Here is a 25,760-nt window from a genome sequence, read left to right as displayed (position 1 = left end):
ACTTTTTAAACTTTTAAAAGCATACTTTTTTGTGTGTGAAGTCTCACTATGTAGCCCAGGCTGGCATCACCTTCCTTCTGCCTCAGGCTTCCAAGAGTGTACCACCATGACCAGCTCTATATACACATCACTTTAAAAATGCTCTTCAATTGGTATTTTCCTGATTACTTTTTTAAAATTTAAGATTTTTATATTTTTATTTGTGTGTATGCGTGTGCACACAGTACACACATGTACCTCTGTGAGTTTATGTGACCACCTGAGTTCAGTGTACATGGAGTCCAGAAGAAGGCATTAGATTCCCCTGGAGCTACTGTTACAGGTGGTTATGAGCTGCCTGGTGTGGGTGCTGGAAACCAGACCTGGGTCCTCTGCAAGTATAGCAAACATTCATAACTGTTAAGCTATCTTTCCACCCCATCCTAATAATTTTTAATATACACACATGGTGTTCTATTCTGTAAACATCTTTTTTCCATATCTATGGAGATACTAGGTTTTTGTTCATCTATGAATACAGTGCATACTATTAACGGAGCTCCTAACAGTAAACCAACATTGCATTATTCCTGCAATGTTTCCTCTTGGTCAAGACACATAAATCAGTTTATTTCCATGTTTTCCCACAGTGTTTACTACAGTGAGTTTTCTCTATTAGTTTGTTTTCATCCTTGTCATCTTGTATCTTCGTCTGGGTCAGTGCCAGGTACCACCATGCTCAATTTTCATACTCAAATGTGCTTGACAGGGTAGCAGTGTTGAAGATGGGTTTTTAAAGGCAATCAAGTCTTGAAGAGGGGAATAATCTGTCTTGGACTGGATTAGTTCTTTTGAGAATGGAGTGGCTGTCCTATGACAGACTGTTAGAGAGGATCAACTCCTTTGTGCCCACCCTTCTCTGGGCTCCCATCTTACTCTCTGAGGGCTTCTGCATGCAATGCCCCCATCTGTGATGGTGCCGCCTAAGACCCCCAACACATGATGCAGCCGCCAGACCTTCTTCCCTCCAGAAACTGTCAGCTAAAGTAAACCCCCATCTTTAGAAATTACCAAATCCTAAGTGTTCTGCTATCAGAAAAGAAAAAGGCAACAACTGGAGAGTGTGGACTTGGAAGTTTTCCATATTTCACAGCTGATTGGTGGAGGACCATCATTCTTTACTAATTCGTGGGAAATTCCTATTCCTAACTTTTATAGTAGTGGTATATACCCCCCCACTGTAGTCTCCCGGTAATTCTGCCCTCTTTTATCTCAGTGTTCTCTCAGTCTGGCTCTCCCACCTAACCTCTTCCTGTCTAGCTATTGCCCAGTTTGTTCTTTATTAAACCAATGAGAGCAACACATCTTCACAGTGTACAAAAGGATTATTCCACAGCACTGGCCCCCTTTCATTGTTGATATTAGTTGTGGTGGCTTGAATGAGAATTGTCCCACATGGGTTCATGTGTTTGAACAGTTGATGGTGCTGTTTGGGGAGGCTGTGGACATTTTAGGAGGTGCATGCAGCCTTGCTAGAGGAAGTACATCAGTGGGGGCGGGATCTGAGAGTTTATAGCCTTTCTCCACTTCCTGCTGGCTTTCTCTGCTTTCTGAACGTAGCTGAAATGTGATCTCAGCTTCTTGCTCCTGATACCATGCCATGCCTCCTGCCATGATGGACTTTCTATCCCCAGAAACTATAAGTCAAATAAACTCTTCCCTAAGTTGCTTTAGTAGTGGCATTTTATCCTAGTGATGGAAAAGTCACTAATACATTAGCAATTTGCATTAATTTTTTCCTTGGTAGTTTGTCAAGGAATTATGACTTTTGTTCATCTTTTCTAATAGAGTTTTTGGGTTTCAAAATATTCTCTATTAATTGTAGAAATTATCTTTATTATTTCCCTGGTTCTACTTATTTTGGATTTAATTTGTGTCCCAGTATGCAGCCTATTCTTGTAAATATCTCATGGGTATTTGAAGAGCAATTTTCCTTGAGATTGTTGGGGCTGAGGCGCTCAGCACACTGAGGTGGTGTGTAAGGCAGCTCTCACCTCTGATGTCATCTGCTTTGACTCTGACCCAACCTCCTTGAGGACCACCTTTATCTTCAACACTCAGAGCCCCTAGTACGTTTTCTTTACAGTATGCTTTTCCAGAATCCAAGTACCATGTAAGTCAAGAAGGGGTTGTCATCACGGTGAACCATCACCTGATCACAGCATATTTGATTCATACGCATCGACTGCATATACTTCAGGCTGTGACATGTATGATGATTCCATATGTAGAAGGGGGTGGAGGAGGGGAGAGGAGGGGAGGGAGGGGAGGGGAAGGGGAGGGAGGCTCTCCAAGCACAGGAGTGGCATACGCAAAGGGTCTGTGGTGGAGTTCAGTGTGGAAATGAGCAGACCGCAGTGGTAGGGAAGAGGGTGGGATGGCTCCAGCCACCCCAGGCTGTTCAGGCTGTGCTCAGAAGTTGCTTGGTAACCATGACACCTTGGGATTGAGTGGGGGACGGAGCAAGTCCAAAGAGAGTGGTGATGGAGCAGGGCAGGGAAGAGCAGCTAGGGGAGTAAATGAAGCCTTTGGCTTCCCGATAAGGAAGGTCAGGGCTTCCCCTGCAGGTATTCTGAGAAACAAACCCAGGACAGAAAGACTACAGTGACCACATTATCCTCACCCCTTAGATATGCTCCCCCGGATCCCCCCCCCCCGTAAGCTTGGGCTATCCACATCCCACCTCTGCAGACTTACCTGACTCTGCCACCTCAGCAATAGGCACTCCCTGCTCATATGCCATGAAGCCCAGGACTGAGAAGATGGCGAACCCAGCCACGAAACTGGTGCCGCTGTTCAGACAGCAGAGCATGATACAGTCCCTGTGGGGAAGCAGTGAGAGGGGCCTGAGTCAGTGCAGGCAGAATGGGCAGCTGCTGGAACTTTCCCCACCTGAGACCAGGACACACTGTGGGGCCGCAGGGAAGCATACACACTGACAGCCTCCCGTTTTCCAAACGAGGTATTTGTGGTTCAGAGAGGGTGGATAGCTGGCCCACAGTCACACAGCTTTCCCTGCATTGCTAGAAGACAAGGTAGATCTCATGGAGAGGCATGTGACAGAAGGAAGGGAGCCTGGCTTTGTACACCAAGTGAGGGAGGAATCAGGAAACAAACACCGCTCTGATTCCTGAGGAGAAAAAGCCAAAAACAACAGGAGGGGACCATGTTCCCAAGTCATAAATCTCAGAGGGTAAGGGAAGCCTTCATGTGAGAAGCCAGGTGAGTGACCAAGGACCATAGGCATGTAGCTCCAGCAGCTTCCAGGGGAGAGGTTTTGTGGTGACACCCATCCTGGCTGAGCAGGGGAGAGGTTTTGTGTGGCACCCATCCTGGCTGAGCAGGGGAGAGGTTTTGTGTAGCACCCATCCTGGCTGAACAGGGGAGAGGTTTTATAGTGACAACCATCCTGGCTGAGCAGGGGAGAGGTCTTGTGTGGCACCCATCCTGGCTGAGCAGGGGAGAGGTTTTGTGTAGCACCCATCCTGGCTGAGGCCATTTCCAAGCAGTGCCCTCCATTCTTCTTCACCCAGGTTCTGCTGAGCCGGCCAGCTCATGGAGGAGACTGATGAGAGCAGTTGCTTTTGAGAGGCACCTACCAGCTGGGAAGCACCAGTATAAAGCCTCAACCAAGGGGAGATTAGACGACATGATGGGGCTTTAGGAAGATGAGGGTGATGGCCCATCCTATCCCAGGCTCTAGAATTCAGCCTCTGTAGTTCGGGCTCACAACTCAGGTCAGGGTGCGTGCCAGTGCCTTGCTCTGTATGGGAGGTACACTTGGGTGATCCCAATCAACGGTGTCCCAGAGTGGAGTGACATTGTGGCCTCAGCTCTGGCCCAGGAAGTCCCCTTTTCACTGGCTGGGGCCTCCCGCTGACAGCACAGAGATTTTCCTTATATTCCATTAGACAAAAGTCTGCCTTGGCCACCTACAGGCTCAGGGGAGGGGCTGGAGGCTGGGGTGGTCTGGAGGGTGAGCCTCAGAACTCCCTGGCCTTGTGTTCTGTCAGCTGACAGCCTGCTTTTCTTACCACTCCTTCATCCTGTCCCCCATCTGTAGAGCACCCTGGCTTGCCCAGAGTCTCTGCAATTATCATGTTCAGGACTGAGAACTCCCCTGTCTTCTTCTAGCACGAGGCCTTTTGTAACAGAACCAAAGGTTACCACTAATGTTGGCAACAAACCAACAAGGACCCTGGCAATGAGGGCACCGTGGAGAGAGCACTTGACAAGGAGTTAGGAGTCTGGGGCTATGACTCTCCCTGCAGGTCTTTTCTTTGGGACTGATCACCATAAAGCATTTGGTAGCGGGCCTCATGGGCTGGGATTTATTTTATTTTGTTTTATTTTTTGCTTATTTGTTTTTGGTTTTTTGAGACAGGGTTTCTGTGTAGTCTTGGCTGTCTTGGAACTTACTCTGTAGATCAGGCTCACCTTGAACTCAGGGATCCACCTGCCTCTGCCTCCTGAACACTAGGGGTAAGGGCAAGCACGACCACACCTGGCTGTCATGGGCTGTTTCTAATCCCCCCACTTGGGGGCAGAATGGAAGCCCCAGGTTCACTGGCTTCGGCTTTGCCATGTGACCTACTTTCGGACAGTAAGGACATTAGCTGACATGAACAGACAGTTGACTGCTATCTTCTTGACTGGACTTGTCTTCTATCATTCTTGCAATTATTTTTTTCCCCATGGGAAGAACTCCCAAGGAAATGACTGTCCCTTCAAGCCTGGACCACAGGATGTACACAAATAGCAGATTTGAGCCTGACCTGAAGCCAAACCTACCCACTCATAGCCAGGACAGTTTCCCTAGCCAACCTGAGACCAGGAGTAGGAACACAAGTGCTCAGCCCCTGGGGCCAGGGCTATTTGTCATGGCAGCAGATGAGTGATAAAGGTCCCTGTAAAGACCTCTTCTGACAGTGAGCTGCTAACCCTGACTACTGTCTAAAGCCCCATTTGCCTCTACTGTGGAAGAAACAGCCCAGGCGAGGAGAGGACCACATTATCCCGAGAGAGCAGGGACTGGCTTACTCATTAGCTAGCATCTTATTACCCCAAATCCAATCAAGGTGTCCTTTGCATCTTCTCATCAACCTAAAGCCAAGCAGCCCTGACATATCCAGTGTATCCAGCAGCCGGAATGGGAGGATCTGGAAAGGAGGCATCACTCCATGCTTGCTACCTTCTGGATGTCTCCTGTCATGTGAAAGGCCAGCCCTGTGTTAGGTCTTCCGAATCTCGAGACTGGAGGAGGTCCAATTGTCAGTTCTCAGTGAAATGATAGCTGGGAATCCAGGCCTCTCAGATGCCCTTTCTGGGGGCTAAATGACACTTCCTAAGAATCAAGGCTTCCAAGGCCCGACTGCGGACAGTTACCTTCAGACACCATGAGGCTGGGGAAGGCAAATGTCCCTTTCTGCAAATCCCCCATAGGCTCTCAGATCACTTTCTTGTTATTGGAGCTCTCAGGGACGTATGGCCCCTTCAGCTCTGTACATGGGTGCCAGCCTCCACCTGTGAGCACACTCAGCCCCACAAGGCCGGCCCTGCCTGGCCCTTCTATCCCCCTCCCGCCTTCCCCTACAGTTCCCTGCAATCTCTGGGGAAGGCTTATATAACCCGGGCTTTGAAGTCAGCAGGGGCTGAGCTGGGCTTGCATGAGCTCCAGAGGTGACTAAGCTGTCAGGAGAGGGGATTAATTGACTGCTGGGCAGACCTGTTTGCAGAACAGTCTGGAAACAGATTTTTGCAGGCATCTGCTTTGTTCCACTGAACGACAGGGAGAGGAGGGAAAGTCCTGCCTGCTGAGTCCCTGCCAGCAATGGATGGGACAGGCTCCTCTCTTAGCCCCATACCCATGCTGAACGCTCTGCATTTTCAGATCGCTGCTAGGTTGCTGGCTGGAAAAAAAATCACTCGCGTTCAATTTTACATATATGGTCTAAGCCCCCAAACACGTTAAATGTCACTTTTTGACTTCTAATTTAACAAATAATTTGTATATTTGATTTGGGGTTAAATAATACATAGATGATATCTGTACTAATTTGATTTTCCTTGCTGGGAAGGGCCTGGGCGAGGGTTAGGACAGGGTCTCACTGTATCTTAGGCTGGCCAGGGACTCATGTAGCTCAGGCTAACCTCAAACTCATAACAATCCTGCTTCAGCTTCCTGTGTGCTGGCATTGTGTGCTAATATGCCTGGATCTCCCGATTCTATTTTCTTTTAATGCATAAAAGCAACATGTACCCAGAGTGAACAAAGATGCCTTCAATATATAGGAGTCAGGAGAGGGGAAACCAGGCTTCCTGATGTGCTATTTTAATAGTTTTCTCTTTCCTCCAAGTGTGAGATGGTGCAGATTTTCACCAGTTACTCCTTCCTGATGGACTCAGTTTTAGTTTCCTACCTTCTTTTCACATCCCCAAATCAGCATTCAGTTCCTTACTTTAGGGTAGCTTCTCTCTGTGGCTAGCTGGTATGTAGGGTGGATACAGGTGAGACGTCCTTTCTCAGCTGGTCTGTGCTCATTGTGGTACCCCATCACAATTCCAGTGTCTCCCTCCTATGGAAGGAGCTCCCGGGCCCTCACAGTGTGATGCTCTCTGTGTCATCAACGCTGTCATGGCAGTCAGGGACCCCAGAATGAGCTTATTCCAAACCTTGCTCTTGCACACACACTGCTGACTGTCCTTGGCCATCTGTGGGTCTCAGCTCCATGGTGGCACTCAAGCTGCAGGCCTGTGAGGTTTCACAGTCTTGGTCACCTCCCTGCCTGGACCCTATGCGGCCAGGAGGTCAAGAGGACTATGAGCCAAGGACGGCCCAGCCACTCCGGGTAGGTCAAGAGAGGGTTCCCTGGGCCTGCCTATGAAATGCAACAGGGGGACCTTGTTTCTACAAGGTCCTTACAGTGGAAACACTTGAGTTGAGTCATTTTGGTTCCTTATTAGCTGTTTGACTAATGTATAACCCATGCTGCACATTCTGTCACTGGGAACTGACTGAGGCTGTGGGGTGGATTTGCTGTGCATCTAGGGCAGACTGTTTGCATGTGGCAATTTCCCAGCTCTTTCCCTGTGATCCTGGGGGAAGGGCAGGGCTGACAAGCAGCCCTCTGTGTTCTGGGCCCTGCACTGTGGACAGCTGTGAGGCTTTGGAAGCTGTGGCTGTTGGCTGGGCTCACCTGTAGCAGTTGTTGTTATAGTTGTTGTAACTCCCCAGAGCGGTCAGGCAACCCAGGCAGATGGCGTAGGAGAAAAAGATCTGTGTCCCAGCGTCCACCCATACCTGGAGGAGGGCACAAAAATGTGGGCATTGAGAGTCTGACGTGGGAGGAGGTAGAGTCCAGTGAGGGAAGAGGGAGAACTAGATGAGGGAGGAGGGAAAGTCAGATGTGGGAGGAGGGAAAGTCAGATGTGGGAGGAGGGAAAGTCAGATGTGGGAGGAGGGAAAGTCAGATGTGGGAGGAAGGAAAGTCAGATGTGGGAGGAGGTAGAGGGAAGAGTGAGAACTAGATGAGGGAGGAGGGAGAGTTAGATATGGAAGGAGGAAAGTCAGATGTGGGAGGACTGAGTTAGATGTGGGAAGAGGGAGCTTGCTCTGTGGATACTGCCCCCCAAAAGAAATTCTAGGACAGGAATATCAAACTTCCTAACTTTCTTGGGAACTCCCATTAAAACATTTATATTCCTGGGACTACCTCATTAAAAAAGAAATTTCCTTAATAAATACTAGATTTTTTCAAAGGTTGTGGACAAAATCCATTATATAAGAATTTGGATATTGGGCTTAGTCTATGGGTACAGGCCTGTAAGTCTAGCATTAAGAAGGCTGAGGCAGGGCAATCTCTGCAAGTTCAAGGCCAGCCTGTCTACTTAGTGACTAGGTTGGCCAGAGCTACATAGCAAGACCTTATCTCCAAAAATAAATAAATAAAACCAAGTATAGTGGTGCACACCTTCAATCCTAGCACTTGGGAGGCAGAGGCAAAAGATCTCTGTGAGTTCGAGGCCAGCCCAGCCTACAGAGTGAGTTCCAGGACAGTTAGAGCTACATAGTGAGGTCCCGTCTCAAAGAAAGAAAACAATCAAAAATGGTATTTGGATATTAAGCACCCTGGCTCCAACTGTGTGATTTGCAAAAGTAACTTAATATCCCAGGGCTTAGTTCCCTCATCTGCCCAGTAGGGAAAGAATGACCCTGTCTGTCAGGCCTGCTGTGAGGATGAGTGTGCCAGAGTGTGAGCGCTGGGCACGCACCCTCCCTCTATGCCACACCACACTGAAGTGTGAAAACAAGCTCTGTTCTCGGTAATTAAAATTACCATGAAGACAGTTTCCCATGACTGTGCAGAGAAAGTGTTGACACAAGCTGCCCAAATACAGACTAGGGGTGTGTGTGCACACATATCTGTGCATGTCTGTGGGTTCACTAGTTTACAAAACAGATTCCCTAGTGCCAGCTTCCCTGGGGTACAGCCAGCCAGCAGCTTCTTAGTCACCAAAGTCCCCTCTGACTAAAATTTCTCTCAACAGCATGATGTAACGGTGGCAGCCACACTGACATTTCAAGTACCCCCCTTTACCTAGGCTTGAAGCTCAGCATCTAGAAATCTCTAAGGAAAAGTAACAGCTGAAACTCAGGCTGGTTTTGGGCTGAGCACCCAGCGCCACCTGGAGATGAGACTCAGCACTGAACACAGACAGGAGCAGCCTTTATTAAGCACTTTTGGTATGCGAGGCACCTCGTTGAGCTTCTACATAAGACTGCCCATGAATGTCAGCAGTCCTGGGCAGCCCTATGCAGGGGTTGCCCTTAGCCTGCTCCTCTAGCCAGCGCCACACAGCTGGGACATGATGGGTGGAAACACACAGACCCACTTCTGGAGACACAGCTTCCGCCCCCATGCAGGCTCAGAACCAACCCCTGCATCCTGGTGCTTCATCTCTACTTCATAACGGACTCTCTTAGTCTTTTGGATGGACATCCATCTGACTGCTGTCACTAATGGGGAGTGACGCGTGTCTTTCTTCTTTAGATACCTCTGACTGGTGAGTCATTTCCTAAAGTGAGAATTCTCCTTTCTTGGTGTTTGATTCTGGGTCAGACCATAGCTTTATTTTGCACATGACAGTACTGCCCCAAAGCTTTCTGATCCCCAACACATCCCCACAATCCCTTCTAGAGGATTTGCTCACATGGAACAGGCTACCTTGTCTACATCTGGCACATTTGTGAAAACATCCAATGGTAGCATATGAGAAATGCTTCTGACCCTAGCAGGAGTGTCTGCCAACTTCTCCTAACCCAGGCCAGCTGGCTTTAGAATGTCAGCTGAGGGGAAACACCATGAGCGTGTGTGTGTGTGTTGCTGGCAGATCAGGGTGTACTGAGTGAGACATGGGTATTTAGAACAGAGATAAAGCAAGAATGTTTGAAAAAAGCTGTAGGAAATCATTACTGTGTGCTTACTTAAAATTACACTCACACACAGAGTGTTTAATAAAAGTTATGCCACTTTGGGTAACCTCTCAATAGCCATAGACTATCTAATAACAACCCCAATGCCAGGCATGGGAAACTTCCTTTTGAGTTGTTGATAAGATAAGTTCAAGACCCCCTACCTCAATATAGACTATTGCCATAGCCTTTGGTTTCTTTTAGAAAAAGAAGTAAGATATTACTAAGGACTCCACATAATTTGGTCACAGGAAGAATCCATCTGGATATGACCTGGAAGCCTCCTCTGTAAGGACCAGCTCTCATAGTATCAGAAGGAACCATGCAAGATGCCTGTTGAGGACCAGGTCACAGCAAATCTCTATTTCTTGGCCCAAGGCACTTCCCAGAACTCAGGTCCCTTCCCACAGATGGGCCTGACACCATAGAGATAACCCATCACTTAACCTGCACTCCCTGGTGAAATCTCCTGCTCATCACTTGTCAAATGTTTCCTGTTTCTGACAGCTCCCTGCCCTCAGTGCCTCCTGTCTAACAACCTCCAACATTTCTCTGCCCCATCCAATGCCACATTCCCCTATATAAGCTTGTACAAATTTCTCAATAAACGGAGCTTGATCATCCATGTTGTCTTGCTCCAATTTCTTGTGTCTCCTGTTCCCCATTTGTCTCCCCTCAGGATAACCCACTTTGACTTATCCCCACCAGTGGGGCAGCTGTCAATCAAAGCAACAGTCCAACCCACTGTAACACCAATGTACAATGACAAGATATTCTGAAAGGCGCAATAATGACACATATATCCTGGGGTAACCAACAGCTATCTAATTGGACTTAAGGCCTACTCAACAGGAGAGAATTTGTGCCTGGCACTGTAAATCTAGCCAACTAACCACAGTCAGTGAGGCCATAGGGCTCAAAGGAGAACCTACTCCAGTCACTATAAAGCAGTATGGTTCCCAACTCTCCTTCAAATACTTATCCTTGTACCTACAGATAAGTGGAGCTCTCACCCATCATCAAAGGAGCTTCTTTTTGCAGCAGAGACCATCACAGAAAGCCACAACTGGTCAAAATGCAGAGAACAACCAACCATGGGTACCTACCTCCAGTGGATACATCTACAACAAATCACTGCACCTAAGATTCAGGGATGTCTTAGAAGAGGACAAGGAAAAATTTTAAGAGCCAGAGGACCATGACGTTTGCTACGAGATAGTGCCTTCTAAAAAACAAAACACAAAGTGGAGGTTGCTGGAAGAAAGGGGTGAATATGATTAAAACACATCGTATAGGATACTGCTGCTCCATGGTGCTGTCTATGGTACATTCTTCACCCATGGTGAAATATAGGTGGAAATAGATGGAACCTATTCTCATGGTTTTCTTGTAACAGCCATGAGTGAGATGGGACCAGTCCTTTTCTTCTGCCCTGCTGTAACGCAGAGGGGATGCTGCTGGGCAGAGGGATGTCGATGACTCAGGGTTTATTTTCCAGCCTTTGAAGTCCTAGGATTTCCCCTTCAGTGACTATCAGAGTCTTTAAAATGGTGGTGATGCCATCGATGCTTTCTGGAGCCATCGTTCTTTTACCCCTAGACTCTTCTCCAAAATGTCTGTGCTCCCTCTTTGTCCCAGTCTTTGCCTGCTCAGACTGGGTTCTCCTTAAGGTCATATCTCCTGCCATGGGGCCTCACCTGCCCCCACCCCCATTGCCTTCCCTATTACCAGGGACCCGCAACCTGCATGGACCCTCTTGGTCTGGTCAGATATCCTGGGATAAGCCAGCAAGCATCCGGCCTACCATGGCCCTCTCCTTGGGGCAAGCATTTAATGTTCCTTGGGCTTCCTGGTGTTCAGCCTGCAGATTGTCTTTCATCTTCTCCCAAGCTCACAGAATCACCACACTGTTGTTGTGTAGCTCATGTAGTCACCTCACCAACTGGAAGACCCTGCCAATGGCTTTCTCTCGTACTATCCTGACTTCTCTGCTGGGGTTAGGGAGTCTGACAAATTAAAATGTGCGTTTTGATTTGTTTTCTGCTGCTATCTTGTCTCAAGATCATCTTTAATAGCCAGGTGTAGCCCGCACAGGGTCTGTCTTCTACCCCTGACATGGTGACCCAAGCCTTTCCTGAAACCCCCAGTAACAGTTTTCTACATAGTCTTTGGGCAGAGAGACAAAGACCTAGAAGCTTCCTCATGAAACTTTCTGGGGCCCATGGGGACTGACTCCTATCACTTCTGCCCACATACCATGACTAGGGCCAGGCCATGAGGTCCCAACGTAAAGGCAAGGGAGTCTGGGAAGTGTTCCCAATAAGAGGGGACAAATGGCTAAGAACCAAGTCATGATCTCTAAGACATTACATCATGCCCAAACTTCTTTAGCTACTAGAAAATTTATACATAGGAAGGGAGAGAGGGAGGGAGGGAGGGTAGGAAGGAGGGGAGGGAGGGGAAGGAGAGAAGGGAGGGGAGGGGAGGGAGGGGGAGTGAGAAATAAAAGCATGGCGCCCATGGAAGGATTTGACAATCAAAGAAAAGTAGGGTGAAGAAAGTAGGAAAAACACATTTCTGATCCCTCCATGGAGTTGGTGAGAGACTTGATTTAACATTGGTCAAAGCGAACCAAGTTCTCGAGGCTTCCACGCACAAATTTCAGGGTTTGCATGTTTTTGCCAGGTAAGTTCTGGCATCTGAGAAGGAGATTGATCATCAAAGGCCAAAGAGCTCTTAAAGGAGACTCAGGTCTCGGCTGTCAGGGTCTATGTTTCAGAGAAAGGCAGGGGAGTCCCCTGGTTTTCAGCATGCATCTGGCATCCCTAAGTTTCACAAAACAAATGTCCCTCCCTGTCTTGGTAACTGAGGACCACACACCTCATCCCTCTGCTTGCATCTCCCAGGAGTTGCAGAGGTGAAGGCAACTAGAAGAAATGGCTTCCTATCCCTGCCCCCTACACAACAGTCTCACTAAACAACCCTAAGGAAGCCGGGTCAGTGGAGGAGAGGATCCTCCCCATGTTCTGCAGGATGAATGGGGGGCGTGCTGGCCCTGCTGCAAGGGCAGCCCACATTCAGAGATTTTAGGGCAGATTTGTGTGGGAACAGGAAAAGCCTCTTCACAGCTTTCAAGACAATTGGTTCCAAGGAGCCCTAGCACATGGGTCAGTGTGCAACCTGCCTACCCAGTGGGACCCTCAGGATTCAGGGAGGACAGCTGTAGGCATGAGGACAAATTCTCTCCCCGTGATCAGAGGCTGTAATGCCACAATAGGTAGCCTATTGCACTGTGAGTCTTGTACCTTCCCCTGGGACTGGCATCCATCCCAAAGTTAGAGATATGGCTAAGTGGATGCTTAGCTCACCCTCTTCCTATATTCCTGCCCTGAGCTTACCTATGGAATGTCTAATTTTTTCCACATGTGGAGACAAAAGACTTGTGTCTTTTAAGTGCCTCTCAGAGAGGGGTGATTAACCTGGGGCACTTGGGGTACAGGGCATTGTGAACAGGTAGGGACCATGTCTTTCTTTCACACACACACAAAAGATGGAATCAGGGTCCATGTCTGGGGAGCCAGGAGTGGCACAGCAGCCTAGTCATAGTGTTAAAGGAACCAAGGGGCCCAGTAAACTTCACCGTTCCCCATGCCAGCCCCTGTCCAAATATACAGAGCAGCGAGAGACAGAGGTCAGGGTGGGACCTCTTATCACATCCCTTTTCCTGTAACACAGATGTACCAGCTGAGCTCTGAGAGTGAAGACCACAATATGGACCACAATTAACTCATTTCCTCCCAGTAGAGGCAAAGACGGAGAAGAAACAGCATTTGGCAGAGACAGACAGGTGAGGGAATCAAGAGTGAGCTAGAAGAGGTGTGCTCTTTGAAGGCATCCGAGGCAGCATGGGTCACCACAGACAAACTCCAGCCAGAATGTACCTCCAGGTCTGCAAAGAACCCATTTCTTGTCAGAGCCAATGACTGTGTCTCAGAGTGGACTTAAGGCACCAGTAAGAACAGGTGTTTGCTGACAGTGACCCTGGCCACCACAGTGGTTCCAATCAGCTGAATCAGAGCCTAGGTTGCCAAGGCGAGTCACATGGTGCATCTCAGCTGCCCTTGAATCTCACTGTCAGCATTGGTGCTCTTCACCACCAGCAAACCAGCAGCCAGCAGCTGGAGAGAGGGGCTCTACCCACGCAGCTTTGGGGAGAGGGACGCTGGCACATCTGGACTTGGGAACAAAACACCATCAGATTCCTCATTCTGAGCCTCACAGGGATTTGTGGACAGGACAAAAGCTTTGGGTAGGCAGAGGGATGTTGGGTTTTCACTCTTCTGCTATCCCTCTGTGTGACTCCAGGTAAGTTCCTTCATCTCTCTGAGCCTCCAGTTCATCATTCATGAACAACAGAAGAATAGAAGGTATGAAATGGGGGGGGTATTGGGCATCTGCCCCTTGCTCTGATGTCTTTATCAACTATGGTAAGAAAACAAATGCTCATGTCTTTTCCAACATCCAACCTCCTCCACACCGTCCAGGTTTCTGAGACACATCAACACTGCACAGATACACCGGCCTCCTTTGGCTGTAAGTGCAGGAACCAGTGATGGGTGGGAAGAGCCAACCTCTCTCTGTTCTCAGGCTCCCTGCCTTCCGGATGCCTGGTGAAGATGATGTGTGAAAACCGCCAGACCCAACTGCACATGCGGCCTTTGGCTTTTGGATCTGGGACCGGGACCCAGGACAAGGATTGGTGATGTACAACCAACCTTTCTTGAACATTTTCTTGACAGACACACACACACACACACACACACACACACACACACACACACACTTTTTAAGTGGAGCCCTCAATTGAAGCGAAAACGTATCTTATATAGCCTGGCAGCAAAGGGCTGAATCAAGGTCTTTCTTTCCACCTTTTCTGTTGGGAAGGCCTCTGAAAGGATTAAAAGTAGGTTAGGAGAAGAATGAAACAGCTGTGTTTCCAGTGTGTACCTGACAACGGCTTTTGTGGAAGTGAATAATTACATGAGAGTCGCTTCCTTCCCACCTCTTTCTCAGCCTCCTCCCGGTTGCTAGGCGCCCTCACTCCTTCTCTCTGCTAATGCCACATACAGAAGCAAGTGAATACAGTATGGCCATTATGAGGGGGCCTGGAGTCCAGGAGAAGGATTCAAATGTTCCTCCCTGGTGGCTTCGATGGGGAAGAGGGTTTTGGGGAGCTGACTTGGGATATATTTAAATGCTAATGTGCTGGGCTGGCTGGTCAGCAAAGCCAGCAGGATGGTGGTGGTGGGAAGGGACAGGGGATCTTGGCTTAGAAACCCCACTGGAAACATGTTCTGTTGCTTCTCGAGGGGGTGCCAAGCCCTTCCCTGGGCAGCTGGCCTTGGTCATCCCAGGACCTGTCAGTAAAGTGTCAGAAGGCTGAAGGGCTGAGCCATGGGCAGTGAAGAGCTGGCTGGCTTGGTGTGTGGGGAGTTTGGGTGTATAGGCTGACCCTGGTGCCCCATGTGAGTGTGTGCAGGGGTGAGCAGGGGTCACTGTGACTGGGCCTTTGCCCAGGATGCTGAGTGGTTGTGTCTGAGGCACTGAAAGCAGAGGGAGTAGTTGGGGGTAGATGGCATCAGGTATATGGTAGTGGCCTTTGGTGCCTTATGTATTAAATCCTGGGGGCTGTGCACACCTGCCCCAACTTATCATGCAAGGTGCTGAGCCACATTTTTCAAGGGTTCGGCAGAGGAGGTACAGAGTCAGGACCCCTTATCAGCTTGGGCCTCCACTTAGGTCTGTCCATGAGCTCAGAGGTTCTGTTAAGCCAAGATCTCCCCCGTTAGGAGATCATTCCTGGCATTGTAGATGCTCATCCCCTATGCAGGACTTGGTATGCATACATAAGCCCCATGGGCTTCCACTAAGAGCTACAGGCGCCCCCCACCATTGTGGATACCAAACTGATGACCCATCTCATTCTAAATGACCTGGGTCAGAGGTCCAGCCTTGCCTTGGCAGGGGTCTGGGCTGGCAGCAATAGTCCTCATCCACAGACAGCACAAGGCCAGTGTGCCCCGGACCAAGCCAAACTGCAGCTCTCAAGTCCAGCCCTGAGCTGGCATGCTCTCTTGTGTCAGCCAAGCTGGCTCTGGGATGAAATTTTAGCCCCTCCCACTATGACCACATTCTTCCCTCTAAAAACTGTGGCACTGATTCAAAGTCAGGGATGCTTCCTCCCCTCTGAGGGCCATGGGCAGTATGGGGTCCAGTCTACAGAAAAGGCTCTCTTGGGTTGGGGGAGAGATAGAACACAGCTGTCTAGTGGAAGAGAGCCCACTTTACTGTGTCTGCCTGCACACAGAACAGAGACCTCCCAGCATGCCATTGTGTTCCCGGAACATTGTCTGCCTGTCTTAGCAAGGATGGAGCTCCATGAGAGCATCCAGCCCTTTGTGCCCTGCCTGGAAAGTTTTCAAGAACAGTGGCCACCATTGCTTAAGACTCAGCATACAGGAACACAGTCCTTGAGGCCCATGCAGAATCCTATCAGGCCAGATAGGGAATCTGTTGAACTGAAAAGGCAGGATATCTGGGTTCCATTCCAGATAGTCGCTGAAGCCCTTTCTTTTTCATTAGCCTTGGTTTCCTAATCCATAAAATGCAGAAACTAGACAGCAATGAAGCTGGCCAGTGTGTGACATGCATATCCCCCTCTCACTACTGCCCATGGCAGACATTACTAATCAATCACACTCTCTTCTGTCCTTAGTCTGGCTATGGTGAGAAGTGTCTGCTACTTGTTAGAGCAGGCAATAGAGTAAAACCAGGGAGATGATCCATCCATCCCTGACATCTCAGGCAAGGAAGTGGTAGATAGATTTCAGGATTAGTTGGACCCATTACAGAAACAATAGTATGCTCACAGAAAATACACATTTTTAGTGGGTCACTGGTGCATGTATTGGCCTGGGGGGCCAGAAGGATGCAAGATGGCAAAGATGCAAAGGCCCAGACATTGGGAAAGCTAGGATGAGACTGGAGTTGCCCAGACACTTCAAGCAAGAGGCTGTGTGTGGGGTGGAGTGGGCCTCCCAGAGCCCCCTGAAGTCCATAGCGCAGGTACCAATATACCAACATGTCTTTGATTGGAAGTTGTTCAAAATTACCAAGCAGAATGTGCCCACAGGACTCACATGGAGGTCACAGGAAGAGACTACTCAATCCTGTGATGCATGGATTTCTGACGCTGAGTGGGAACACACTCAGGTCCCCAAGGAGACTCATAAGGGTGACCCAAGTTGGCTGGGGACTTCAAATAGTCACAGAAGTCAATGAGCTTCCTCCCTGGCTGAGAGTCTAGGCCAGGATGAGCCACCTGTGGCTGGAGATGACGACAAAGCAGGTGATAAGACCTCTATGCTGCTCTTGGAGTCTGGGCAGAAGGTCTGGGAGCTTCTCAGATGCTGAGAAGTTGAATGGCTGCAGAGACTTGTTTCTCGGCCATGTTTTCTGACCATTATCTATGCAGCTTCCAGATATAAGTATTCAGAAGTAGTCAGGCCCCAAGACCCTCTGCTCAGGAGCCTGCGACCCAGCACGTGTACAAGGGGAAAGGCAAGCACCAGACCCGGAGGATGCAGGGTCAGTTCGACTGGGTGAAGGTCAGCTCTTCTGGGAGACCTTGGAGAGGTTGGTTCTGGAGGTCTCTGCTTCTCTGTGAGTGTGACAGCGCAGCTGTGACTGGTCAGGCTGTCCTCACAGCTCATGGCTGTGATCACACAAAGGGCTTGCAGGAGACACTAAGTGGCCAGAGAAGGTCTTGACTACGTATCTTTTAAAAAGGATTTTTGAAGGATCTTGACCTGTGTGTACAATCGTGAGCTGGGGAGCAGAAGAAACTGTGTTCTGAGTCTTGCATGGAGCTGCTCCCTGTTCCCACCCAGCCCTAGTTGTGGAAGCTTCAACCAGGGAAGCAGGCCTGGTTTCCTCATTCTGGTTTGGAACTACCCCACCCCAGCAACCATCCCTATCCAGCTTTCTTTGGGGGACCAACATCTCTTCTCCCAAGGGCAGTGAACACTTTCCAGAGAGTTCCTTCTAAGACTTCCTCCAGGGTCCCTGGGTCACCCTAGAGCCAGGTCTCTCAGGAAGCAGACAGCTCTTAGGAGTATGAATGGCCAGATCAAACTAATTAACACACATATTCCCTCACACACTGTGAGGTCTGAAATGAGAACACTAATATCTACTCTCTCAGTGTCTTTCAAGTATTCCATCCCTTGGATTTTACTGGGGACTAATACCAGGACCTTTCCCTATACCAAAAGGCCAGGCTGCTCAGCCCTTAATTAAATAGTATCCCTCTTACAGATTATCTTGTCTGTCAGTGACTGGAAACACCTAAACGAGCTCGAATCCCATGGAAGGGCTGTTATACATTGTTTAGTAAACAATAATGGAAAGAGGGTCTTCATGCTGAGTGAAAATACAGTTTTGTTTATTGAACCAAAATTGGCTTAACCTGCAGACCCTGCCTTCTCTGAGTCTGACCTCTTCAGATTCCGCACAAAAGTAAGATTACTTGTCCTTTGGTGTGTTCTCTGAGATCTTTAACCCTCCAGGGAATTACTGCCATTTCTACCCAGAACAGGGTCCAGAGTCCCAAAGTGGACTGCACATCTGTCCCCAGGCTCTGCTTTCCCACAGATCTTGAAGCCCAGCCTCTTGCAACCCACCCACCTCCTCCCATAGTACTCTGTCAGCCCTCAAAATTCTTGCCAAATTGAATGGCCACCTTGTCACCTGCTCACATGACCCATCCCTGGCTCATCTGATGAGAAGAGGTGACAGCTTTTAAAAGCTGGATACTTGGGAGTCTGACTGATACGGTGGTTCATGCGGCACGCACAGGGTGGAGGATGTAGCCTCTGGGTGGCTAGGAATGATAGCGCAGCTGGCTGCCCTTGGCTCAGAGCCTTGGGGGAAGAGCTCTGCCCCCAATCACAGCAATGTCTGGAGGCAAGCATGTAGGAGAGCTGGCTTCTTGAGGAAGACAAATAGGAGACATGGCAGCTATTGCTACTCACCCTCCCTAATGATCCTCTGTAGCAGTGTCCCAGGCCTTGGGGCAAAGGCACAGAGAGTGAGCCAAGGTCCTACTCTGAGTTCCCAGGGCTATATCCTGGACAGCAAAGTTAAGAGTGATTATTAAGAAGATAAATCAAGCGATGGAGGCTGATATATCCCAGGAGAAGGGCACATATGTCTACAACTCACTTTAAAATGCATAAGAGATAAATTGGATGGATGGAGGGTTGGAGAGGTGCAGGCTGCAGCAAGCACAGTGAATGCCAATACCAGAATCTTGGGGGGAGCACATGCTAACCATAGGGATGGCAGAGGGGACATTACCTAGAAGACACAGGTCAAGACTACAAAAGGAAGTGGGGAGACTCTCTGGAGAAGAGACATGATTCCTGCTCAGCAACGCTGCTATATGGCCTCCCTTCTGAGTGGAAAAATCCTGGAGAAGGGAGGCTCAGAAAGTTACAAGACTCACAAGGCCATTCCCAAGGTTACCGGGAATTCCCAGCAGTACCGGGGGATAGAGGGGAGAATCTAGTGGAGCTCCAAGGAGGCAGCTTTCCTGACTGTCACTCATGTTAAGGCAGGGGTTTTGTTGAGGTAACTGCTTCTTAACTCATTGGTTTATCACCTAGACTTGGGTGGGATCCTCTCCTGATCTCCCACTGTATCCTATCAGGGTAAAGAAACACCAGCCCAGGGAATGGTCCAACATACTCTTAAGATGGCTTCTTTTATCAGTTAGTTTCATCAAGAAAATCTCTCATAGACATGCCCAGAGCCCAAATACTTCCAAGAGGTGTGTCTGGAGGCTTGCCTCCTATGAAATTCCAGATCCTTCTAAGTTGACAATGAGCATCTCAGACAGCTTAGGTGATAGGCCTCCTTGAGGAGTGGTATCACTCTGCATAAACACAAGAATACACTCATGCCAGGACTGAGAATATAGTGCCACCCCAAGAACAGTATTACAAGCTAGGATCACATACAGGCTGTGGTGGCTGTTGAATGCCCTTTGCTAAGGGTCATAAGGCACACAATGAGACTGTTTATCCAGAAAGACCCTGCCTGAGTAGGAAGAATTATAATGAGACATATGGATGCTATCCTTTACATTATTGTCTTAATTGGCAGGAAAAGTGTGTGTGTGTGTGTGTGTGTGTGTGTGTGTGTGTGTGTGTAAGGAGGGGGGAGAGGGAGGTGCTGGTCTGCCATTTCTTACAGCTGGCAGAGTATAGGAAAAAAGACAGAACAGTTAAATCTACTAAAGATTCTTTACTAGGACACAGGCATGCCCCAATCATGTGAAGAATCAGATTGTGTGTGGAGAAGGAGTGAGGCAGAGGTCACAGAAGAGAGCCTGCAGGTCTGATCTTTAACACAGAAGAGAGGAAAACCCCTTAATGTTGGCTCAGTACAGGGCATGGATAATCAGTAAATGCTCCTCTGAATTGCTTGGACTGAGAAAGACTTTGAAACAAGAAGCAGAAGAGCTCTCATAGCCTGGTTTGTGAGGCTGTAGGATGTGGGAATGCAGGGTCAGTCCAAATGCTGTGGAAACTGTCACAACACAAAGGAAATCAGTCCCTGATTCAATGCCTCACAGAGCCATGTGTGACACTTGGCCATTGTCAGCTAACGTCCCCAAGAATATCAGGGACTGAAAGAGAACAGAGGAAGGACAGATATTACTGAGAGAATCGGGCATGAGCAAGGTGGTGCTTGATGCCCAGCTCACTGGCCTGCTAGGACTGTGTTCACAGAAGAGCTAAGGAAGAGGCTACTTCAGCAGGGAACTTGGGGTTTCAGTGGCTTTGCTGGTCACATGGTAAAGTACAGTCTTCCTAAGCTGCAGAAGAGGTCCGTGCACACCTTTGATTTAGACCAGCATGGGTTTACAAAGTGCTAAAGCAATCAAGAGATAACAGAATGGAAAACAGAGGGGCACTCAAAGGGGGATTTGGCAAGTTTTATATCAGGTTAGTCTTCCCAGGTGGGGGAGAAATCCTGACAGTGAAGTACTTTACTGGTGGGCACCTGGATGCTTTGAAAGTCTGAGAAAATGTTCATAGAAGACATAGATGATAAAATAGTCCAGGTGATAATGATTAAGCTTGTTCTAGTTGTAGGCAGCTGTATATTCTGAGTATATGATGTACATTTCTCCCCCGAAAGAAAGCACCCTGAGGGTAGAGGACCTTCAACCAAACCAGAGCCCTTTCTACAGCCAAGTGAGGCCAAAGAGAGGCAAGAGCTATTGCACCAACCTGGAGTCTATGTGACCCCAGAATCAGTTCCAGCAGCAGGCACAGTAGAGCACAGCCTAGCCCAGCTCCATGGGCTCCCTGATATGTAAGTAGCAATATTTGGCCCCACCAAGCCTATGACAGGCAGGGAGACCCACAGAACCTTCACAACAGGATGAGGATTCTGGGCATTAGATGGAGGACAACTGTGGATTAGAGAGAGCTAAATAGGGTAGTGCTTGTATCCAAGCCTCAGTACCTATCACTGCTTGCTTGGCAGAACAATTGCTACAGTGACATCATCTTTTCATGCTGGATCTGACCTTGCTGACATATTTCTTTTTAGTATCTTCCTAGGTGCTGAATCACAAGACCAACTGGCCCTGACTTGGAAGGCAGTCGGCCCTCAGAGATCCTGCCCACCCTCTATGTAAGTGTTTCATAAAGGATGCCAGCCCCTGAATGCCTTGCACATTTACAAAAACACGGAGAGAACAGCGAGAAGCAACAGTTAAAGAGTTTGAATGAAGGCACTGTGAATAGGTGAGAGAGGATGCTCCCAGGAGCCATGCAGTTGTTAAGGAAAAAGTCCAGTGTCAGCAATGGGCGACCACTTTATGAGTTACCACCTCAAGAGCTACCCCCGCCCTAATTCAGGCTGTTGCCACTGCCCTTAGTTGTATGTCAGAACTAGATGGTAAGACTCTGTTGCTGAAGGCACCGCATCTAGCACATGGAGAAAGCAAGCTGGGACAGAGCCGGAAGCCCCTTCTCTATTGGCTGGCTTTGGTAGTGCTGGAAGGTTCTAGGAAGGCTGTGGCAGGGAGAACTGTTGCTAATACCACTATTCAGATATGGACCCTATGTGTTACATTAACAACATGCCAGGTAAGACATAAGATGTTCCCTCTGGTGCTCATGCCCAGCTCACTGGCCTGCTAGGATTATGTTCCCAGAAGAGCTAAGACTATTCAGGATGCAACCAACTGATTTCCAATTGGATTTCAGAGCCACTCCCTAGATGGGAACTTAAGTCTAGTACTATGAGCAAAGCTCATAGTTGGTATGATCATAGGCTCCCATGAGGAAGAAACTTCTATTATTTTGTTAAATGGATGTAATGTATCTGTCAAGTTGCTTTTAAACATTTTTGGTTTTGCCATGGAATACCACTGCTGCTACCCTGAGTCACAAGAAAGAAACTTGTTTTATTGAAGTGTGGACTGAAGATTCCTAACCATTCAAGCAGCTGAAACTGACTATTTCCGGCATGGTGGCTCAATTGCTCAGACGTAAACGTAAGACAATAACCACCCACTCCAGTCTCCGGAAGGAGTGGACTGCCTCTAAATGGAAGCATTCTCTCCTAGACAGAGAAGGGAGGCTCAAAGGACTCAGGAAGCCAAGGAAACCCATAAGGTTCAGAAAGCACAGAGAACTACAAGACTCACAAGGACCCTCCCCCAGGTTGTAAAAACAATAAACAACTGCTGAAGGAAAGGACTTTTCGGTAGAGTAGCTGTTAGATGTGAGTCATCATTCATGCTGAGAAGACTTCTTAGTGACACACCTGTCTTGGAATTACACCAGTAAACTCATTGTTTCACCACCCAGCAAAGATCTGGGTGAGATCATGTCCTTTGGTCTGTAGTCGGTGCCCTATCTGGGATGAACATTTGTTCACACCTCCCTGGGAAACAACAAACATGCTTGCACCAGTGGTGGTGAACTGAGTGAATCTCTGCTCTATTTGGCAGTGGTAAGAACAAAGATCAGCATTCAGTCTGTGACCAGAAAACCAAAGAGTTCTGGGGACTCACCCATCTCTACCTTTGCATTGCCTCACACGCTAATGGCACTTTTAAACTCCTATTATCATCCATCTGCAAGCCACGTATCTGTCTGGATGGTTCTTACCCCTCACTTCCAGCCCCACATCCCACCTGAATGAGGTTGGGCAGCCTCCCAGGGATCCAGAGCAAGAAAAGGACAAACCAAGTGCAAATATGAATTTGTTTCTCTGGTTCCATTTTGCGCTGTATCTGGAATTTCTGTCTCAGACACAGTTATATAAGAAGCCTGTGGCTGTTGTTATTTCCTCCATTGATTTTCTTAGGGACCCCTTTCTTTTTTAAAAATAATGGTTTTTTTTTTTGCTGTAGAAAGTTGTATACATATGTCCAATGTATTTTAACCATATTCATTCTCTACTCCCTGCCCCCAACTCTTCCTAGTGTCGCCCGACCATTACCCTCCCAACCCCATGTCTTCCTTTTTTTGCCATAATAATTTTGAGTCTGCTGAGTGTTTCCATAGGCACATGCATGTGGAGCCATCGACCAAGGCACAGGTTACCAGTCACATCTCCAAAGAAGAGTGACACTTCTTCCCTCAGCAGCCATCAGCAGTTACTAGCTCTTCTGCTGAAGGCAGGTCCTCAGGCCTTGCCTTCATTCATGCTGAATTGTTTTAACTGACTTGATCTTGAACAGGTAACCACAGGTGTTGACATGCACAAAGACCATGTCATGTCCAGAGGGAGCTCTTTATTTCCTTTCTAGTCTGTGACTTTTCCACCAGCTCTGCCACCTGTGTAGAGCTCTAACTGAATGCCACGTTACCCACTCTTCCAGGCAAGAGCCTAATTTCAAAATTCTGCAAAAAAGCATTCAGTGAACACCTGCTATGTTCTGGGCAGCACACAAGCCACCCCAAGAGGAGAGTGGAGTAAGATGTTGGCCACATGCTGGAAAATTTTGCTCATGTGGCTGAGTGGAACCCAGTGGTTTAATCATGTGCTGTCCTAGACCAACATTAATCTGTCCCTTTCAAATGCTATGTAAAGTAAAAACACTCACAGGTTCACAGATAAACCATCTCTCTTCTCTGGGCCTTGTTTTCTCCCAGGAGACACCCTGAAAATCGATCCCTGGACTTTGCCAGGGGGTATTTTTTTTCTTTTATGACTCAGATACATAGAGCTGTTAAGAGGAATTTCCACTTGGCATGAAGCAGCCCAAGTGGGAGAGTCAGAAGTAGAGAATTAAAGTGCTATTGCTGGAGAAAAGATAAAAGCCAGCAATTTTACCCAATGCCCTTCTTTTCTAGCTGAGGGAGCTCTGGCACTGTGAGAGACAGTGGCTTGTTTAAGGTCAGTGATCGTGCTGGGTCCCCAGAGTCTGGGTGGGGAATTTCCCATTATGCAGTGTAGCCTCCTTAGGTGAAGTGCGAAAGACAATGACATAAGCCTCTGTAGGGCTGGAGAAAGAGCTGTGTTCCTTTGCCTGTGCCTGGCGAAATGTCACTAAGGTTCTAATCAAGGAGTGGAGCCAGGCTTGAGCTCTTTGTGAGCAAAAAGCAGGGCGGTGCTGCCCTGTGGGTCTCCAGAGCTCAGCTTGCATATGAGAAGTGAAAGAAATGGGGCAGGAGGTTCACACGCCAATGAGTTTGCACAGAGAAGGACATCAACTGTCACAATTCCAGTCACCCAAGACCTATCAGTGCCCCATCATCTTGCTGCTCATGGGCAAAAGAGACCTCATGCTCACAAAGCTGTACTGGGTCAGAAATCATCAGAAGTCACTGTGTCCATGAAGTGCTCTTTAGAACTGTGGGACTGGTGAGAGCCTCTTCTACTTCCCTCCCTCTCTCCCTATGACTTTGAAAATCTCAGGGCACTTTCCTCCATGTGAGCTTCTCAGTGTATCTGATATTCTCTGCCACAAACCGAAGCAGAAAGGACAGGACCAATCAACATGGAAGTCCAGAGATGTCAGACCCCTTGTCTGAGGTCACAGAGCTAGTGAGTAAGTTGGAATGCAATTCCATGTGAGTCTAGACTCACTATTTCACAGGTAAGGAGACAGAATCAGAAAGCTGGGAAGGTGACAGATGTGCCACTTGGGGTCCTACATCCTAGTCTAGTTCTGGGACTCAGATACTCCCCGTCAAGGAAGCAGTTGGTTCCAGATACTGTCTCCCAGCTTGCTAATGTAGGAAAGAAGTTAATTGCACTGTATTCCTAATCACACACTTTAAAAATATAATTGCATCCTGCAGAAGAAGCCAAAATACGGTTTTTAGGAAACCATCAACCAAGAACTATGACTTTTTCTTGGTCACATTTGAATTAAGAGTGACTAGGGAGTGATCATCAACCAAGTACTATGATTTTTTCTTGGTGACATTTGAATTAAGAGTGACTACTTCACGGAATACTCATTTGAGGCTCAAAGAGTAAGTATGCCAGATTTATGAGCAGCAGATAAAGAGAGACAAAAACTGATGATCAAGGATGTTGTCATGGAGATACAAATCATACAGAAGCACGATACAGAGTTGGTATTTTAGAATCATAGTCTGGCTTGGAAGGAAGAAAGAAATGCCTCCCCATTGACAAAGATGAGAGATATCAAAGATGAAAATTAAGGAGGGGAAAAAAAGACCTAGCAACCCTTGAGGACATTTAATCAAACAGAAGCCTATGAGACTGGGCTTTAACCACTTTCCTGAGGATAGAGTTAAATTTTTGAGCCCTAGGCATGACTAGAAGATAAGGTGATTTACTGTAAAGAACTGGGAGGCAAGAAATGAATTTCCCATAGTGAGTAAGAAGTTACAAAATTATTTTTCAGCATAGGACCCAACATGGAGGCACCAGCTATATACATAACCACACACTGCTGCTTCAATATAGATGCCCAAGTTCAACAGGTAACTGAGAAGTTACCATTCTAGAATTCTGTACCCAGCTAAACTATCACTCAAGAGAAAATGAAATAAATCCCTTTTCGACATACATAGGCTGAGAGATTTATGTTCCTCTAAAAACCCACATGAAAAGAACTAGTAAAAGATGTATTTTAATAAGAAAGACATGTAATCCTATAGGAAAGAATGAAAATGATAGGGAT

The 25,760-nt window shown here is 47.9% G+C and overlaps 1 protein-coding gene across 1 annotated transcript in view; it reads right to left on the bottom strand.

The window, feature by feature from the left end:
- The window catches only part of Slc6a11 (solute carrier family 6 member 11), a 135,300-nt gene that overhangs the window by 16,103 nt on the left and 93,437 nt on the right, over window positions 1-25,760 (bottom strand). The window contains exons 7-8 of the mRNA XM_005066126.4: window positions 7,236-7,339; window positions 2,737-2,861 (exon numbers count right to left, since the gene is read on the bottom strand). Of these exons, the coding sequence (XP_005066183.1) occupies window positions 2,737-2,861; window positions 7,236-7,339 (229 nt within the window). The remainder of the gene's footprint in view (window positions 1-2,736; window positions 2,862-7,235; window positions 7,340-25,760) is intronic.

This window comes from Mesocricetus auratus, unplaced genomic scaffold (genome assembly GCF_017639785.1).
Source record: "Mesocricetus auratus isolate SY011 unplaced genomic scaffold, BCM_Maur_2.0 Super-Scaffold_100676, whole genome shotgun sequence".
In the NCBI taxonomy this organism is placed as follows: Eukaryota; Metazoa; Chordata; class Mammalia; order Rodentia; family Cricetidae; genus Mesocricetus; species Mesocricetus auratus.
This window is presented reverse-complemented; position numbering and strand designations above follow the sequence as displayed.